Here is a 19,550-nt window from a genome sequence, read left to right as displayed (position 1 = left end):
GTATAGGAGGAGGAGGAGGAGGAGAAGTTTGGATTTATACTCCGCCCTTCACTACCCAAAGGTGTCTCAGAGCGGCTTACAAACTCCTTTCCCTTCCCCTCCCCACAACAGACACCCTGTGAGGTAGGTGGGGCTGAGAGAGCTCTGACAGAAACTGCTCTTTTTTCAAGAACAGCTCTTATCAGAACTACAGCTTGCCCAAGGTCATCCAGCCAGGTGCAAGTGGAGGAGTGGGGAATCAAACCCGGTTCTCCCAGATTAGAGTCCGCACACTTAACCACTGCACCAAACAAGCTGTCTGTGTTGCCCGTACATGGTCTACAAGGTTAGGAATCAGACAGTAGCTGATCCTATAGGGCCACAATTGAAATGGAATACCGTAGAGTTTCCTAGAGCTACCTTATGTCACTTTTGAGTTTTTGCAAGAAGTGACATAACAACATCAATGGCATCTCCCCTCCCCCTCCCACCACAGCTGAGAGCAGAGGCAAGGCAAAGAGAGCCACCGGCAGGAGACCTCTTGTCATAGAGGGGTGCCCAGCAGCCCGAGGCCTGGGAAAAAGTGCAGAAAAGGGCAACTAGAATGGTAAAAGGGTCGGAACACTTTCCCTATGAAGAAAGATTAAAACGCTTGGGGCTCTTTAGCTTGGAGAAATGACAGCTGAGGGGTGACATGATCAAGGTTTATAAGATTATGCATGGGGTAGAGCAGGAAGAGAAAGAGGTACTTTTCTCCCTTTCTCACAAGACAAGAACTCGTGGGCACTCCATGAAATTACTGAGCGGTCAGGTTAGAACAGATAAAAGGAAGTCCTTCTTCACCAAAAGAGTGATTAACACATGGAATTCACTGCCACAGGGGGTGGTGGTGACTACAAGCATGGACGGGACGGCTTCAGGAAGGAATTGGATAGACATAAGAAGCAGAGGTCCATCAGTGGCTATTAGCCATAAGGTAGAGATAGGAAGTCTGGGGCAAGTGATGCACTGTATGCTGGGTGCTGGGGGGCAACAGTGGGAGGGCTTCTAGTGTCCTGGCCCCACTGCTGGATCTCCTGATGGCCCCTGGTATTTTTGGCCACTGTGTGACAGAGTGTTGGACTGGACGGGCCACTGGCCTGATCCAACATTGGCTTCTCTTATGTTCTTATGAAAGGTCCACCCTTTGCCCAGGCCATCGTCTGTATCCAAATCCATGAGATTTTATCTTTTCTCCTTCAGTGATTTCCCCCTCCCTCCAACTGTAATTGCCATCTGTTTGCCGATTAACTGGAACCAAAGTGGTGCGCAGTGAGGGCCAATGGGTTTAGTGCAACACCAATCTGCTGGAATTCTCCCATCTTGGAAATAGACAGAGAAGCCAGACAAAAAGCTAGGACTAAAAGCTGAGGGGGGGGAGGGTTTAAGTGTGATTCCCCCCCAAGGTAAACTCACAAAACGGCATTTGGGAAGCCACTGCTGCCATCACCCAAAACTGCGTGCCTCCCCGATGAAAGAAATATGCTGCCTGCTCAGTTATTAAGCCAGCGGAAGCTTCAGTCTACCCTCCTTGAATGGAAAACCAGTTGAGCAGTTTAGCAAAAAAACGCTAGAGGGAATGAGACCGCTGAAGCAAAAAATTGGAACAAATTGTTAAGATGTCTTATCGGCCATCCTCGGGGTTCCAGGTTGCTCCTCTTAACTGTGCATAACTGGAAGACTGGCAGCCTAGCATCTGGGACTAGAACAATTAAGACATGCCCAGAACAGGAATGCTGGAGTTGCAAGCAATTCATAGCAAATAATGGCATTCAGAAAGTGCTCAGGGACTTCTGCCCGTACAAACATTTATGCAGTAACAGTCATTACTTGCATGTACAGATGTGAAGGCCAGGGAAAAAGTACAAAGGTATGGAAGATTGCCCCCCATCTACAATATGGTATATCACTGCAGGGCTCTTTTTGTAGCAGGAACTCCTTTGCATATTAGGCGACACGGCCCTAATGTAGCCAATCCTCCAAAAGCTTACAGTAGCCCCTGTAAGAAGAGCTCTGTAAGCTCATGGAGGATTGACTACATTCAGGGGTCATTTCACAGAAAAAGAGGTGTAGGAGCTTATTAGCATAACTCATTAGCATAACTCATTAGCATATGCCACACCCCCTGACATCACTGGAAGTGTGTCAGAAGGCAACACCCACCGCTCAGGCTCCACTAGACTGTTTGGGATTGATAGCTGTTGGGGGGGGGGACGTGCAGATCTGTCCTCACAGAGGATGGAGAGCTTGTACCTGAATAAAACTTGGTCTTAAAGGTGCCAGTGGACTGTCTTGGACGGGTGGCCGGGGGGAGCTCTGCAACTTACCTGGCTGCTTCTTGCTCTGACTGAGGGGTGCTGGGAGCAGGCGGTGGGGCTTGTTGCATGTGCCCGCCCCCTGGGCTCTTTACTGCCGGAGCTCCACTCCTGTGCGCTCCTGCAGGAAATGACCCCTGGCTACATTAGGGGTGTGTCACCTAATATGAAATTAATGTGCATACTATAGACATACACCTAACCCAATATGTCCAAACATCTTGATCTGAGTCCAGCAGGGTGTTACAGATCATCACGATTTTCAGGATATAAGCTTCTGAGAGTCAAAGCTTATTTTGTCAGATACCGAAACAAAGACATATTTATTGCTTAACAGTGCAGTCCTAAACAGAGTTACACTGTTCTAACCCCATTGCCTTTAATGGACTTAGAAGGATGTTAACTCCACTTAGGACTGCACTGTAAATGTGGCTAATTCCATTGACAATGAATATGATAGAATTTGTAAGATAATATGTTACCAAATCGTTCAGTGGGTTAGACCTAGCCAGCTTTTTGCACTGAAACTCACCCATTTCTCTCTCCTGACTTCATCCTCCATGTAGGACACATCACCACTAGTATAGCCTTTTTCCCCAGCAGAAGAGACACTTGACTCCAACCCAATGTTTTACAAAATCTAATGCCACTTTTCCTGTTGTATCTGTCCCTTTGTTAACTACAAAAATTGTGTTTTCTGTTTCAGCTCCTCCTCACACTTCTCACTTGATAAAAACCAAGATATATGTGCTAAGGCAGCATAGAGTATTGCAGCTCTCTTTAAGTAACGGTGGGTTTGCGATTTGAATTGGACAAAATTAAGCAATTTACACTTTCAAATTGCATAAATCTGTCTAATAATGTAGTGTTAAATGATAACAGAGTTGCAAATTATGTGTCTTATAGTTGTAGATTTCCCAGGCTGTAAGGCCGTGGTCTTGGCATTGTACCTGACGTTTCACCAGTAGCTGTGACTGGCATCCTCAGAGATATAGCACAGAAAGATGGAGTACTCTCTATGTCAGTGTGTCTTCTCACAATGACACAGAGTACTCCATCTTTCTGTGTTATATCTCTGAGGATGCCGGTCACAGCTGCTGGCGAAACATCAGGCACTACAATCCCAAGACCACAGCCATGCAACCTGGAAAATCTACAACAATGAATGAACTCCAGCCGTGAAAGCCTTCAACAGCATATGTGTTTTATGTTCTGGTAGCGATAAAATAAGTTTAGGACTGAAAAAAGTAAGTATTGCATATATTTCAGTTTCCCAAAAAACATTTTTCTATGGCAAAAATTATTGGAATTTTACATCTGTGCTCGCATGAGCAAGATGCAATTATCACCAAAAGGAAGTTGCTAAAAAAAAAACATGGTTTGAATTAATTGGGTAAGTTATATGCTGGGGGTGGGGGGACATTCATCATTGTGATTCCCATATATGCTTGCTTTATTTTCAAAAAATGGATGTTTACAGGACTAGCAGTTACTCATCTTTAACAAAAGACACTATGAGTTTCATCACAAAATATTCAAGAGGCAATATTAATTCTTCCTCTGGTAGCGGTAGGCACATTCTCAAACACACAGAGAGAACAATCTTGAAAATGTGATCAATGGTCGTGAATCAACTTATTTTGGATTTCTATCATCTTTTTAAAGAAAACACACTGCTTCCAATTATTCACCTACTTTCAAGTTTTAAGGTAAAGGGGAAACCAGAAAACCCATCCCTTCCAACCAATAGAGTCGATTATACTGAGAAACAGATGTGTAATTTGCATTATGAAACTAACCTGTTACAAAAACCTTTGTCGGTTTATTGAAAAGTAGTTGGTTTTATTATTTTCAAATTGTTAGCATATTCCTTTAATAGCTTAATTTTCCAAAGCTAGCGGCACAGCACTGTGATCAGTTGATATATTATTCTGCCTAGGTTGCTGTAACCAAATTAGAGAATCCACATAACTCAGCAATTCATCTCAACCACCAATCATTGATGACTGAGTTGGAGACGACTATGGATATTTTGCCATCTCATGAATGTAATTTACTACTTACTGTCACACAGATTAACCTTGTGTGATTCTGGAGTACAAAAATAACCCCCCTCCCCTTTCAAGCATGAGGCTCAGCCAGATCTGTTAAATATGGTTCTGGATACTGTCTTGTGAGTTCATAGATTTGCATTTTCCATCAACCTTTTTATTGCAGGTTCTGCCTTCTAGACCAGCTGCCTTTAAGTGCTCGATAAAACACTGCCTCTTTCACTTACTGTAAAAGGAAAACTCTTCCCCCCCCTTATACTTCTATAGAGAACAAAACTTTCAATACTTTATGAATTCTATGCTTTACAAATGAAAGGCAAAATGCACCACTTTGTAAAGGGCAAATTAACCCACTATGCTAAAAGCGTAACTGAAGTTGTCATGTGCATAAACAATACCAATATTAGTTGGTGCATGTGTTTGAGGGTGTGACTCAAAGAAGTGACCTTTAACAACATTTCCAAAACTAAAAAGTAACACAGGAAGCAGCCTCACCACCATGACAGTGGATCCTTTTCTCCCCACCCCTTAATCCCAGCTTCCCCTCTTGCCCTAATGATCCTGATCGTGGCTTTCTAAGAAAGTCCATACTGAACATTCATCCTTTCCCCACTCCCTAAGCGAGTTTCTTTTGGGGATATTCCCCTGTTCTTCCCAGTCACCTCTTTAAAAATGGCTTACATTTGTGTTTTCTATGATAACCTCTGTTTGCAGCTCATGCAGTCTTGAATTCTCCCCCCGCCCCTCACTAAATTATTATTTCTATTCAGTATTATGAAACACTATGTGACAAATTTGGAGGGCATGGTGTTGTTAAAAGGAAAAAAATCAGTTCATTTAAGCTGAGCAAACACAATACCCACTGAAATGCTAAGATTCATTTAAAACAATCTCAGACTTACTTAACTGTAGACCAGACAAGTTGTTTAGATTGGGAAAACTGCAATTGACTTTAGAGTTTGTAGAATTCATGTTTTACACCTCCTCCCATTGAAAAATAATCTTGTCGCATTAATAAAAATTGTCTTTAAAAATATTTAGATAACAATATGATAGGCTATCTTTACGGCAATGAAAAATGAGGCTTCTGGCTTTTCTGAAACTACCATGGTTTACGAAAGCAGGTGATAACAAATGTTTTCACTGTTATCACATATTGTTCAGGATAATAAAATTCTGTCTTCACTGAATGACACCCTTGCTAAGTCAGCACCTAATGTCCGAAATGTACGCAATGACTGTGGCTATCCCAGTATTAATTGTTGCTAGTTCAACTCCAACACGGGCAGAACAGAAACTGCAGGGGGAAAACTACCTTTAAAAAAAAGTGTTTATGTGAGATTTAGTACAGTTAGTAAAAAGGTACACAGACATTTATATGTCAAAGGTTTACACTGTAAAGATTTCTCTGGAAGTAGCATTAGAAAATAAAATAAGCAACATTTCATAAAGGGCAAATGTCTTCTGCTCTCATGCAGGTTTGCACATAAAAAAGACGCTGTAAGTAAAAGAAGACAATAATCCATCAGCTCTCAAGCTATCTTTGCAAAGGCCTTTTAGCGCTTCCACCGAGAAAGCCATAACTCCGTAAGACAAGACTGCACAGACAACGAGGGCAAAAAGGTATACGGCATATCATCATCACCTGTTCTTTGACTCACTTGCTTTATAGTTCTCACCTCAAGATAAACCAGCATCTACTTTTTATTGTCATTTGCACTCCAAAAAAACCCCCCTTAACTGTCACCTGATGAAACATAGCAAGCCATTTCTGCCTCTTTAATTCTCTACTTGGGAAAGAAAGATCCCTTGAAGTTAACTCCTCTTGGCAGAATGGTAAAAGCCACCTGATCTATTAAAATATAGCTCCTTCAAGACACACTGAATAAAGAAACAGGAAGTCAAAACACCTCATTTTCTTTATGTGACACATTATGGGTTTTCACAAAGGGTAAGATAAACAACTTGTTCTTTTCATGGGTATTTGTTTTATTTATTCGGCTTTTATCCCGCCCTTCCGCCGCTTTAGGGATACGGAAACTTGAAGGGGAACAGAGAAAGACGGAGAAAGATGCATTTTATCGCCACTCGCCTGGACAATTCATTTCGGTAAACAGGCTACAAAACTGAGAAACACCGAATGATTATTCTTGCTTATTGAAAAGCATCCCCCAAAAGAAAGAAAGGAAACTATGGCGCCATATGGAAAGAGAACCCGTAATGTTCGTGGTGAGGAACGTAAAGCAGAACATGCCATATTACTCAAACTACATATTATTTGACAACACGCATACTGTGTTCATTATTCTGAAATACACCAAATGCTAAACAGACTGGTAGAGGTCCTTATGCCATGTATCCCAGGGATCCATACAACAGTGTAAACTAGACAACTTTCAAGTAAAGCTTCGAGTCTACGGGTATCTCGATGTGGTGCACCATTTAGGAAGAATCTATCTACCCCCCCCCTCCCACAATGCTGTACAGTTGAGAATGTGACAATGTAAAAAAAAAAAAAAAGTGTCTCCTTTGTGAGCAAAGACTGTGGTGCTTAATGAAAATTCTAATCACTGTATTTAAGGTATTTCAAATATTTCATTTGTGTGCACTGCTGTAATGATAAAGATTACTCAGCAGCTCCAGGGGAATCCACACAAGTCACATTTGCTTATTAGTTCCAATTAGACTGTCAGCAAACATCCAGCAATCCATCCTTTATGTCTGCCTTAGTTCTTCCCACACACAAACCTAGAACCCAACCCTCACATGACTTGAAACAGGGAACAAATGAAGAATACTATGGGTGTACTACTAAGTTTAAATTATTTATAAGGGCTACACCCTGCCCTTTCACAAAAGAAATTAGGGCAGTAGAACAGAAAGCGGTCAATTACGTCTTACCTGACTTCCACATGCACACTTTTAGAAAAATTCACACTGTTCATAACAGAGTATCAGCTTCTTGAAAACATTCGATTATCGTGCAAGGTCTTTTCTAGTTAAGAAAAACCAGAACCTCTAGACCAGGACAGCATGCCTAAAATGGTGCTGGAGGCAAAAGGTTATTGTGTTATAATGGTTTGCAATTAGAGTTGCCAATCTTCAGGTGGGGCCTGGAGATCTCATGGGATTCCAACTGATCTCCAAACAACAAGGATACGTTCCTCTGGAGAAAATGGCCACTTTGGAGGGTGGACTCTGTGGCCTTACACCCTGCTGACACCCCTCCCCTCCAAACCCCATCCTCCCTGGGCTCCACCTCCAAATCTCCAGGAATTCCCCAACCCTGAGTTGGCGATCCTATTTGCAAGTGAGAATCCAGGTGATGCCCAAGGTCAAACCTCCATCATGTCCATGGAAGAACCTTATGCGCCCTAGCTGAATCACTGGCGCACCGATCTTAGAGGCATTTCAACTTCATGTCCCCTGCTAAAATCAGAGGGAGGGGGAGAGAGTCCGAAAGACAGATGCCTCACAAAGCACAGAAACCTTGAATCGCATCCACAGAATGGTCAAGCGACAGAGGAAAAAGAAACTGAAAGCAGAATCCGACTTACATTGTTCATGTATTCACTGAGCAGATCCTGGAGGGCCTGTCGTACGGCGTTACACTCTGCGACGATCCTCTCGCGCCGGTCGTCGCGGGTGCAGGAAGAGTCTGCCATGAGTGCCGCTCCACTGATGATACTCTCCAACCTCTCTTCGAGAGATGGTCGGAATCGGGCTTCACTGAACGTCATGGGGTCTAAAATGATCTTGTTCTGCGGGGGGGGGGGAGAAAAGGAACAGGTGATAAGTGTGTGTTTCCATTTCTGCTGTTATTTGCGAGAACTGTGGCGCTGAAGAGGAGAGGTTTCTTTCAAAGGTGACAGAGAAATCCCAACTTTGTAAAAATAGGCGCACTTCTGTCTCCTCCTTCATTGGCCAACATCCTCGGTCCTCCAAAGTGTTGAGATATTTTTGAAAGTCCGAAATGCCAAGGCCTATTTACTCGTTGTCATGAAGTATCTCGAGAGGCATCGTGAGAAAGTGTTACATTCCAAAAACATAAGTGGTGACCTTCAAGCCCAAAAATACGTTTTAAAAAAATGCTGAGACGTACAGTTTCTACATTTGGCAAGAGTTATGACGCATATGACAAGAACAAGGCGTATCACATCACCATCTTATCACTATCCACCCCACTGGTTTTATTTATTTTGTTCTTCCCTTTGCTCTGTATTGTACAATGTCTTCCTGTACCAAGCTGTAAAACTGCACCCTGTCCCCACGGTTCTTCTGATCATATTTCATTTTGTCTGCCAAAGGTGGTTGTTGCTTTTTCCTTTGACCTTCCCTTGTGACACATCAGTCCTGAATGCCTCTGTCCAAAACTCTACTATGAACATCGCTGATGTTTTCCATCCCCCACGACATGCACTGTCCAAAATTAAACCCCCTCCAAGGCTCCCTCTAAGTTGTGGAGTCTTGTGAGCAAAAATTCTAACTTTGCTAGCGACTGGCATCAAAGCTGTGAGCGAGCGATTTGGCTACTGTGTAAATTAGTTTGCCCTGGGGCCATCCTTCCCGAGCGAAGACAAAAATAATGTGTGAGCCGGAGGCTAAAAAACGGTGAGCTAGCTCACACTAATTCAGCTTAGAGGGAACACTGACCCCCCCTCCTCTGACTCTCGAGCACAACCCCCTTGTCCTTACCACTCAAACATTCCACAGTTTATTTCTGTCCGTTCTTTCTGCCCTTATTCCATAATAGCCCTCCCTATGACTTCCAACTCTGGCACCCCCAGCAGTGCTTTCTGGTTCCTCGAATGGCTTCCCCCTTTACCATCTGGCACCCCTTCTAGGTCCACCAACACCTTCCCTGGTGCCTGCCATGTCTTTGGGGCTCCACCTCCAAATAGGCGGGGCTTTTGCCCAGCAAGGCTTCTGATTGGCTGTGCAGATTTTTGTTTAGTGTTGTTTTGGCAACAGCGGCCATCGCAGGACAAGGAGCCTCTCTGTGTGACTGACGGTAAGCTGTGGCGGCCACTTTGTGCCTGCACCCTCCATCGTGTGTCAGAATTCTAAAGGTGCCCGCAGGCTTAAGAAGGATAGGGAGCTCTGGTCTAGGACAATGATACTCCGCCCCCCCTTTCAAAGTGCTCCTCAAAAACCACCTGTTCTACATAGCCTTTCAGCCTTCACTCCTCGCCGCCTAATGACACAAATCCTAAAGATGTACAGAACCACCATATTCAATCCATCATGTAGGGATCTCAAGTCCCCCCGGGGGGCGGGGAAATCCCCGTTCCAAAGGCCCGTTCCCCGGCGCCGCCAGATCGGGCCCCGAGGGGAACTCCACCCCGACGTGCACGTCACCCGGAAGTGATGCGGGCACGCTGAGGGCGGGGCCACAGCCATACAAGGGAAAACTCTATGGTTTTCCCTTGTATGGCCGTGGCCCCGCCCCCAGCATGCCTGGCGTCCTCCCGTCACTTCCGGGTGACGTGTGTGTGGCGCGCGCGCGCACAAGATGCCGGCCGGGAGCCTCCTGCTCCCGGCGAAGATAGACTTGGCAACCCTACCATCATGGCCTCCCCTGCTGACACTGGAAAGTAAAATGATGTAAGCTCCTAGGGGCAGACCCTGTATTTTTTCTCCTTGCATTATTTAAATTACTCTATAAGCTGGTGTTTGTTTGTTTCTTTATATATTAAATTTCTATCCCACCCTCTCAGCTAAGGCCACTCAGGGCAGCGTACATAGAATCATAGAATGTTAGAGTTGGAAGGGACCTCGCAGGTCATCTAGTCCAACCCCCTGCACTCTGCAGGAGCACAGCCGAAAGACAGCCCTGCAACATACCCGAAAGATGGTTGTCCGGCCTCCGCTTGAAAACGTCCAGTGAAGGAGCCTCCACCCCCTCCCGAGGCAGTCTCTTCCACTGCTCAACCACTCTTACAGTCGGGAAGTTTCCCCTGATATTTAGCCGGTATCGACTCCCTTGTAATTTCCATCTATTAGATCTAGTCTTGCAATCTGGAGCAAGAGAGACTAGATCCGCTCCATCTTCTACATGACGGCCCTTCAGCTATTTGAAGACTGCAATCGTGTCCCCGCTAAGCCTTCTCTTTCCCAGGCTAAACATACCCAACTCTTTCAGCCTTTCCTTAAAGTCAACATATAGCTTACAATAAAACATAAAATAATTCTAAAACCATTTAGACCACAAATTATAGTAAAGTGCTAGTGACACTGATTCCATAATGTCTGCAGTTATTCAGTTCTCTCTTCTCACAGTGATGGTACTAAAACAATACCAAACATCATGCCCATGATTCTCTATGAGGACTCACTGAGGAAACAGGAGAGGACTCACTGAGGAAACATTACTACGTGACTGGGTTACTTCCAGAGTCCTGGTAGGCTATTGTTCTTGTGCTCCAAGCTCAGCCAGTCTCTGGTGTGACATACCAGGAATGGTTCAGTCCCAATACATAACAGATTATCTTGAACAATTTTGAGCAGGAAAGAAATGCTCAAAAAGGGGAGGGGCTGTGGCTTAGTGGTAGAGCATTTGCTTGGCATGCAGAAAGTCCCAGGTTCAATCCCCGGTATCCCCAGACAAAAAGGATCAGGTAAGAGGTGATATTAGGAGCTGCGGTGGCTCAAGTGGTTAAGACGCTGAACTGCAGGCTGTGGAAGGTCAGTAGTTCAGCAGTTCGAGACCTGGGTGCCGCAAGACAGAGTGAGCTCCTGTCTCTAGTTCCAGCTCCTGCCAACCTAGCAGTTCGAAAGCAAGAAATTGCAAGTAGATAAATAGGTACCACTTCGGTGGGAAGGTAACAGCGTTCCATGCACCTTGGTGTTTAAGTCATGCCGGCCACATGACCACGGAAACGTCTTTGGACAGCGCTGGCTCTTCGGCTTTGAAACGGAGATGAGCACTGCAACCCTAGAGTCGGATTCGACTGGCTTTCGAGGAAGGGAACCTTTACCTTTACCTTTAAGAGGTGATATAAAAGACCTCTGCCTGAGTCCCTGGAGAGCTACTGCCAGTATGGATAGAAAATACTGACTTTGATGGACCAGAGGTCTGATTCGGTATAAGGCAGCTCCATGTGTTCAAACCAGATTACTGGAATCAAATGGTTCTTACAAATAGATTAGACTCTGAGCCACGGGCTTCTAATTGCACTCGCTGTCTGCCATGTAAAGCCACAGAGCTCTCTGTTCACAGAAGAAGTTCACAGAAGTGCTTAGAAATATGATCCTGTACTCCAATTTAAAACAATATTTGTCATTGGAGAGAACAATTGCCTTCATTCCCTGGCTTACTACATTAAGGACGTTTTTATCTACACATTAATGCTTCCTGGAGCCATCTGCAATTTGATTTGCAGTTTGGGCAGCAAAACAAGATCCCAAACGGTGGGCTTCTCGCTCTGTAGAATCCTACAATGATAAGTGGCTTTAGGCCACCCCTGGGTTATTTTTTTAAGTCATGGTAGTCAAGGTGGCAGCTGCAAAAAAGAAAAGGAATAATAGTGCTTGTTACTGCCTTGCAACATTACACCCACACCACCTGCGGGTCAAAGCAACACAGACTGTGACCATGGGAAACAAGACAAGACGAATCGGTATGCCAACACAGTATGTGATCCTCTATGTGCAACTACAACTTGTGCATCGATTCAAGCGGGTAGCCGTGTTGGCCAGAAGCAGTAGAACAAAGTTTCGGTCCAGTGGCACCTTTAAGACCAGCAAAGGTTATTTCTGGGCAGGGCTTTTTTTGTAGAAAAAGCCCAGCAGGAACTCATTAGCATAATAGGTCACACCCAACAGCAGAAACTCATTAGCATATTAGGCCACACCCCTGACAGCACAACTCATTGGCATATTAGGCCGCACCCCCATGTTACCAGAAGTGTGCTCATCCAGCCACACCCACCTTTTGCTTCTTATTCTGTTTACCCAGGGCTTTTTTGTAGCAGGAACTCCTTTGCATGTTAGGCCACACACCCCTAATGTAGCCAATCCTAATGAGTTTCTGCTGTTGGGTGTGGCCTATTATGCTAATGAGTTCCTGCTGGGTGTGGCCAACTTGGGAGCCAGCCGGAACTCCGTTCCTGTGCGTTCCTGCCCAAAAATAGCCCTGTTTCTGGGTATAAGCTTTCGTGTGCATGCACACTTGGTATCCGAAGATACCACTGGACTCAAACTTTGTTTTCGAACAGGGGTGTCAAACCTGCGGGCCAGAAACAGCCCACCCAGGCCTTTAATCCAGCCCACCAGTGGGGCTCTCCTCCCTCCCCCCTCTGCCCCCCTCCCCTGCCCATACCAGCCTCTCTGAGCATGAACTGCTGCTGAGTTCTGGGAGCAGAGGGCAGGGCTACCAAACTTCCCAGCTCCCTCAGTCTTTCGGTCTGTTCCTCTCTGCCTCCCAGCCAGTGCTCCTGGCCTCCACCGGCCTCCTCACAGGTAAGGACTGTGGGGCATCCTTCTGCTGTGTTCCTTTGTTCTTCTGCTTGATGTTTTATTTTTTAAAAAATGTGTTGCCAAACCCCACTATCCTCCCACACCTTTCCATTTAGGCAGGCATCTTTTATTGGCAGGGGAGGAGGTTTGGGACCAATCTCAGTTAAATTATACAGTTCTACACACTCAAGGAACTCCAGTTTTGCAGAGATATATTAGTTTTAACACACAAACCTAATGTGGGGCTCCGATGGAATAGCAGAACAAGTGCTGAAGAAGACAACCAAAATTATTATCTCAAAATACCCTGTTAAAAAAAAAAAACTGAGACCCTGGAGAGCCACCACTGCCTCGCTGTGTAGATTGGGGGGGGGGGGGAGCTTGCCATGCTCAGCCATTTCATGTTTTCCCCTGGGTCCTAGGTTTAGAGTATGTGTGTTTCTGCTGTGCTTCTTGTGCTTCTTTGTGACAAATTCCAGTATTCCCCCACCTTTCCATTTTAGGCAGGCATCTTTTCAGGGCAGGGGGGAAGGTTTGGGATCAACCACAGTTAAAATATAGAGTTCTACAAACTCAAGGAACTCCAGTTTTTGTAGAGATATATTTGTTTTAGCACACACTCCTCCTAATGTGGGGCTCCAATGGAATATCTCTGCTACCTGGCATTACGCTTTATGACACACATGGCCCAGCCTGACAAAGTCCCATTTATGTCAGATCCAGCCCTTATAACAAATGAATTCATCACCCCTGTTCTACAACTTGTACACTAGATCAAAGACAGATTACAGAGATGCAAATAATTAAGGTCACCATATTTTGAAAACCAAAAGAAAAGAACATATTTCCCAACTACTTTCTAACAAGTGATCACTATGACAAATTTCATTTTAAATACCCCTACTATTTATGTTGTGCTAATTGCTACCGACTAGGAACATTCTTAACCTCCCAAACCCCAAAAAAGGACATTCCCATTTTTTTTAAGAGCCCAAAAGAGGACGGACAAAAAAAAGAGGACATGTCCTCTGAAAAGAGAACATCTGGCAGCCCTAAATATTTAGAACACCATTTTAAACAAAGAATGTAGAGGAGGAGGAGGAAGAAGAAATATCAGTGTATGGTTAGAAGTATATGAATCTCTTTGGCCTCCACTGGGACTAAGTCCAGTGTTCCACCTAGGCTTTCTGGGGAAAATGGAAAGTGATGTCATGTTGCCCTAGGAATTCCCAGAAACTCTTTGGTAATTCCACAGCAAGCAAGGCTCCTTCCTTCCTTCCTTCCTTCCTTCCTTCCTTCCTTCCTTCCTTCCTTCCTCCCTCCCTCCCTCCCTCCTGCTGCCTTGAAAGAACAGCAGTGGGAAGAACTGGTTGCCACCAGGAGGCATCTAGTCCAGTGGCAAGCCACCTCCTCTGAAGGGTCAATAAGGAAGGCATAGAGGCCAAGGGTTCTTCCTGATGTTTCCTCAAAGCACAGGCATTCAGAGGTTTATTGTCCATGTATGTGGATATTCGCTTTCTCATCTTGGGGAGCCACTGATGGACCTATTCTACAAGATGAAGAGAAATTTGTAAGGAATATCTTACTGGCTGCACAACCCCTCAATGCCCCCCCCTTCTTGCAGCCCCATGAACTAGACATGAGCAGTCATGTGAGTGCTATACCTATGTTTGTGGTCATCACTGTGTCCTCTAGCAGTGAATCCCACATATTTTAATCACGTCTTGAGCAAGGTTCCCTCTAAGCTATGGAGTTCTTTGAGCAAAAATTCTACTTTGTGAGCTACTGGCATTAAAGTTGTGAGCAGGTGATTTGGCTACTGCATAAACTAGTTTGCTCCGGAGCCATCCTTCCTGAGCTAAGACAAAAATCTGTGAGTTGGAGGCTAAAAAACTGTGAGCTAGCTCACACTAACTCAGCTTAGAGGGAACACTGGTCTTGAGCAAAGAAGTATTTGTTTGTTTTGTTTGTTTTGTCCACCCGGAATATATTGACCATAAGCTTACCGGATAGCCCAAGTTCTAATACTTGGGGAGGGGGGGGATCTCTATTCACTTTGTGCACCTTGTGCATCATTCTTTTTATAAACCTCTACTATAGGGATGCCAGCTTCCAGGTGGGACCTGGGGATCCCCAGGAATTACAATTCATATCCAGACTGCTGAGGTCAGTTCTCTTGGGGGGGGGGGGATGGATGCTTTGGAGGGTGGATTTTAATGGCATTGTACCCCAAAGTTGCCCGTAGGAGAAAAAAAGTTGGGGACCCCTGCTGTAATCCATCTTGAGTCTCAGCAAAAAAAAAAAGGAAGTGCACTATAGATAATGTAGATAAATAAAAATAACTTCTAAAGCATTCAGGAGGAGAAACATGTGACCTGTATTTGCTCTCCCCTTGTCCAATAGGCAAGCAATATTTTAAACAGTCACGCCATAAGATATAACATTCCCACTAAAACAGCTTTCAAAGACTGCAGCTTCGGTTTGACTCTATTTGCTAGAAACATGACTGACCCTTTTGTATTCTCGTCTCACTCACACCACTATTGGTAGGTGGTTTCCGGATTTAAAGGGTGTGTGTGTGTCAGAGAGACAGACAAAGAGACTGGGGCTTATGTCTGTTAAGAAAGGAACAAGATTTTCTTAGTTGATCGTTAAAAAAAAGTGTAAGATTTTCAAAAGAACTTTTTTTTCCTGGTGAAGTTACCCACAATGAGAAAATGGCCAACTTAACCTTCCTGCCACTCACTGACAGTCAGTTAGTGAATGACTAATGTAAAGTGTTCCAATTCATTTACATTCATAATTAATCAAAAGCCATTAAAGTCATAAATCAAAGGCTGACAACATAATTCAGATTATGATTAATTGTCCTGAAGTTCATCGCTGCCAAAGACAAAGTAATGGAAAATGTGTCCCTGTGATAGGACGGCTGACACAGATTTAATTTTGTTCAGTCTTGTTTTATGGCCATCCTAGACATGTTTGAAAAGCCAGCAGCCCCGTCACTTAAGGTGTAAACCACAACACCGCCACCACTGCCTCTTTGGCTGGTTCCTGCAGGTTTAGAGAGCCCTGATGGGAATTCCTAATCGTGAACAGCTAGATTGGAGTCTGGAAGCACTGCAGAGACCAACCAGATGTTTGGACTATGAGCTTCTGAGAGTCACACCTCCCTTCGGGAGAGAGGGGTAGACATATTGGTCTTCAGTAGAACTGCTGGATTCAAGTTCAATAGCACCTTAGAAACCAACAAGACTTTAGAGACCAACAAGGTTCTCAGAGTATGCTTCTGAGAGTCACACCTCCCTTCGGGAGAGAGGGGTAGACATGTTGGTCTTCAGTAGAACTGCTGGATTCAAGTCCAATAGCACCTTAGAAACCAACGAGAATTTACAGACCAACAAGATGTTTGGAGTATGAGCTTCTGAGAGTCGAAGCTCCCTTCGGGAGAGGGGTGGACATGTTGGTCTTCAGTAGAACTGCTAGATTTGAGTCCAGTTGCACCTCAGAAATGAACAAGACTTTAGAAACCAGCAAGATTTTTAGACTATGAGCTTTCAAGAGTCAAAGTGTCTAAAAGGCATTTAATGCAGGTAACACACAAAGCAGCCACCTTTCTAAGAAACTGATTTCCAAGCAGCAATTACCCTACTCAAGGCCTACCTGGATCTGGGTATAACTCCTGGACATGGGCAACAACTATCCCAGCATCCTAGCCTTGGGATTGTCTCCTTAACCGCTTCCCTGTGGCTGGCTTTGCCATCTTTCCAGCAGTGTTCCCTCTAAGCTGAGTTAGTTTGAGCTAGCTCACAGTTTTTTAGCCTCTGGGTCACACATCTTTGTCTTCGCTCAGGAAGGATGGCTCCAGAGCAAACAAATTTATGCAGTAGCAAAATCGCTCACTCACAACTTTAATGCCAGTAGCTCACAAAGTAGAATTTTTGCTCACAAGACTCCACAGCTTAGAGGGAGCATCGGCCTAGCACATTTTCTGTCACAACCATCTTCCAAGGACCTTGAGGCAACAAACTTCACCCCCCCCCCCCAGCAATCCTGTGCCCATGGGCTCAATTGACAGCATGAGAGTCTTTCCGAGGTCCTCCAAAGAGCTTTGTGGAAGACGTAGTGTTGCCAACTCTGGTTTGGGAAATCCCTGGAGAAACAGGGGTAGAAGCATGGGAAGGGTGGGGTTTGAAGAGGAGATGCACCTGAACGATGTATAAAGCTATACAGTCCACTACCCAGAGCAGCCATTTTCTTCGGGGGGACTGCACTGTTGTTGTCTGGAGATCAGCTGAAATACTGGGAAATGTCCAGGCCCATCTGAAAGCTTGCAACACAGAACATGCTAACTGAGAAATCATATCAGCTGAGCATTGCCATTCCCAGGTTGGGAGCAATGGATTCCCCATTTTTGTGGGTTCCGGCTCATCGCTGGCCAGCTGGCTGGTGATAGGAAATTAGGGTGTGGCCTAATATACTATAGTGCTATAACACAAAACTCCAGGCATTCCAATGGGGTTGATATAATGCTGTTGTGTAATAGCATTATACTGTTATAGCACTATAGCGCTATAAAGTGAACATTCCCAAAAAAAAAACAAAGCTGGAGATCACCCGCGCGGGCGTTTGTGTGTGAAATTACAGATATATTCCGGTAGAGAACCGGTTCTAAAACAGTTCTGTCTGAAATGACAGACCAGAAACCGTTTGGGAACCGTTCCTCTTCCAGATTATATCGTCTGTCTGAAATTCCTCAAGGTTATTGCCAGGCCGCCTCTCCACAAATGTGTAGGGTTGTCAACCTCCGTGTGGCACCTGGAGATCCCCTGGGATTACGACTGGACCCCGGGCAAGAGGGATCAGTTCACCTGCAGGAAAAAGGCCACTTTGGAAGGGAGACTCTCTGGCATTAGGCCCCATTGCAGCTCCTCCCTCCCCCAAACTCAGACCTCCTCAGGCTCCACTTACAAAGTTGGCAAATGTGCCTGGCTTAAGAAGGCTGCTGAGAACACCAAGGCATTCGCAGTGGCCTAGCCACAAAGCTGTTTGTTTCTTCCCCCCACGCTTCCTTTGTCTCAGACCCCCACAGCCGTCGTCGTCCTCATTCCATCAAATGGCTTATGTTTAAAAAATGTGAATTAATAGATCATTACAGGAGTTTAACAGTCTGCATTCACAACCCATTAGTTCCAAGCTTTCGTTAAAAAAAATATCTTCTCTAGACCTTTTGCCATTAAGCTATATGGATAAATGCACACCCTACACTTTCCCCTTATAACTCCAGAGAAGAAGAGGAGGAGGAGGAGGAGGAGGAGAAGAAGAAGAAGAAGAAGAAGATTCAGCATTGTGGCACCATCTGTTTTTAATACAGCAGATTAACCTACCCGATTCCAAAATTCTGGGTTGTGTAGCGGTTTGAGTCCCTAGGAGCAAAAGGCCTCAGACACGCAACACTGCCCCGAGGAATCTCTTCACTATGCCCCCATTTTGCCTCTAATGTAAAGTCATGCAACCTACCAGATCAAGCTAGACACACTGGAACATCTGCCATTCAAAAATAAAATAAAATAAATGGTGGTGGGCTACAATCCACTGTAACCGAGGGCTGCTTCTGCACGGTGAATATCCTCCAATAGGCATTCACTGCTGCCGCAAAACCACTGGGACATCTGTATCCACACAGGAGTTTCCTTCACCTTTTGCTCTATCAGCTGTCATTCCCCCAAAAACACCAATGCAGGGTTTTTTGTTTTGTTCTGCTTCCAAAAGTCTGCTGGTGGTACAGTAGGGGAAATGGCAGGTGGCGTTGGGGGGCTGATGAGTGGAAAACGGTGCTTGTGGAGGCAGGATCTTTGGAAATGTGCCTCTTTCATCCGTCTGGTGTGCTAAGGGATTTGGACAGTGCTCGCAGTAAACTGGGCAGTGTTCCCTCTGAGCTGTGTGTGTGAGCGGCTGCTCTTAACATGGGAAGCTACGATCGGCAGCAATCCGGAGCCCCGCGGGGTCTTGCACTGCCCTCTGCCCATTTTAAGATTACAGCAGTTATATTCTACTCAGGATGTGAACTGTTCCACTCAGTGGGGGGGGGGAATCAGAGAGAATGTTGAAACGGGGGCTTCTGCTCAGGGCTGCTGAGAACGCCAAGGCATTCGCAGTGGCCTAGCCACAAAGCTGTTTGTTTCTTCCCCCCACGCTTCCTTTGTCTCAGACCCCCACAGCCGTCGTCGTCCTCATTCCATCAAATGGCTTATGTTTAAAAAATGTGAATTAATAGATCATTACAGGAGTTTAACAGTCTGCATTCACAACCCATTAGTTCCAAGCTTTCGTTAAAAAAAATATCTTCTCTAGACCTTTTGCCATTAAGCTATATGGATAAATGCACACCCTACACTTTCCCCTTATAACTCCAGAGAAGAAGAGGAGGAGGAGGAGGAGGAGACTGGATTTATACCCCGCCATTCACTATCTAAAAGAGTCTCAGTGCGGCTTACAATCTCCTTTCCCTTCCCCTCCCCACCACAGACACCCTGTGAGGTCGGTGGGGCTGAGGGAGCTCTCTCCAGAACAGCTCAGAGAGAACTGTGACTGACTCAAAGTCATGCCAGTAGCTGTATGTGGAGGAGTGTGGAATCAAACCCAATTCTCCCATTTTAGAGTCCACACTCATAACCACTACACCAAACTGGCAAAGGGCAAGACAGGG

General features: G+C 45.1%; 1 protein-coding gene across 1 annotated transcript in view; it reads right to left on the bottom strand.

The window, feature by feature from the left end:
• CTNNA2 (catenin alpha 2) overlaps window positions 1-19,550 on the bottom strand; it is a gene marked incomplete at its 3' end in the record, with an annotated part of 719,772 nt that overhangs the window by 510,529 nt on the left and 189,693 nt on the right. Inside the window, exon 6 of the mRNA XM_015422279.1 lies at window positions 7,942-8,145. Within this exon, the coding sequence (XP_015277765.1) occupies window positions 7,942-8,145 (204 nt within the window). The remainder of the gene's footprint in view (window positions 1-7,941; window positions 8,146-19,550) is intronic.

The sequence above is a fragment of the Gekko japonicus genome, unplaced genomic scaffold, assembly GCF_001447785.1.
Source record: "Gekko japonicus isolate JY-2015 unplaced genomic scaffold, Gekko_japonicus_V1.1 scaffold570, whole genome shotgun sequence".
Classification (NCBI taxonomy): Eukaryota; Metazoa; Chordata; class Lepidosauria; order Squamata; family Gekkonidae; genus Gekko; species Gekko japonicus.
The sequence above is the reverse complement of the archived record's forward strand: the minus strand, read 5'-3'. Positions and strand labels throughout refer to the sequence as shown.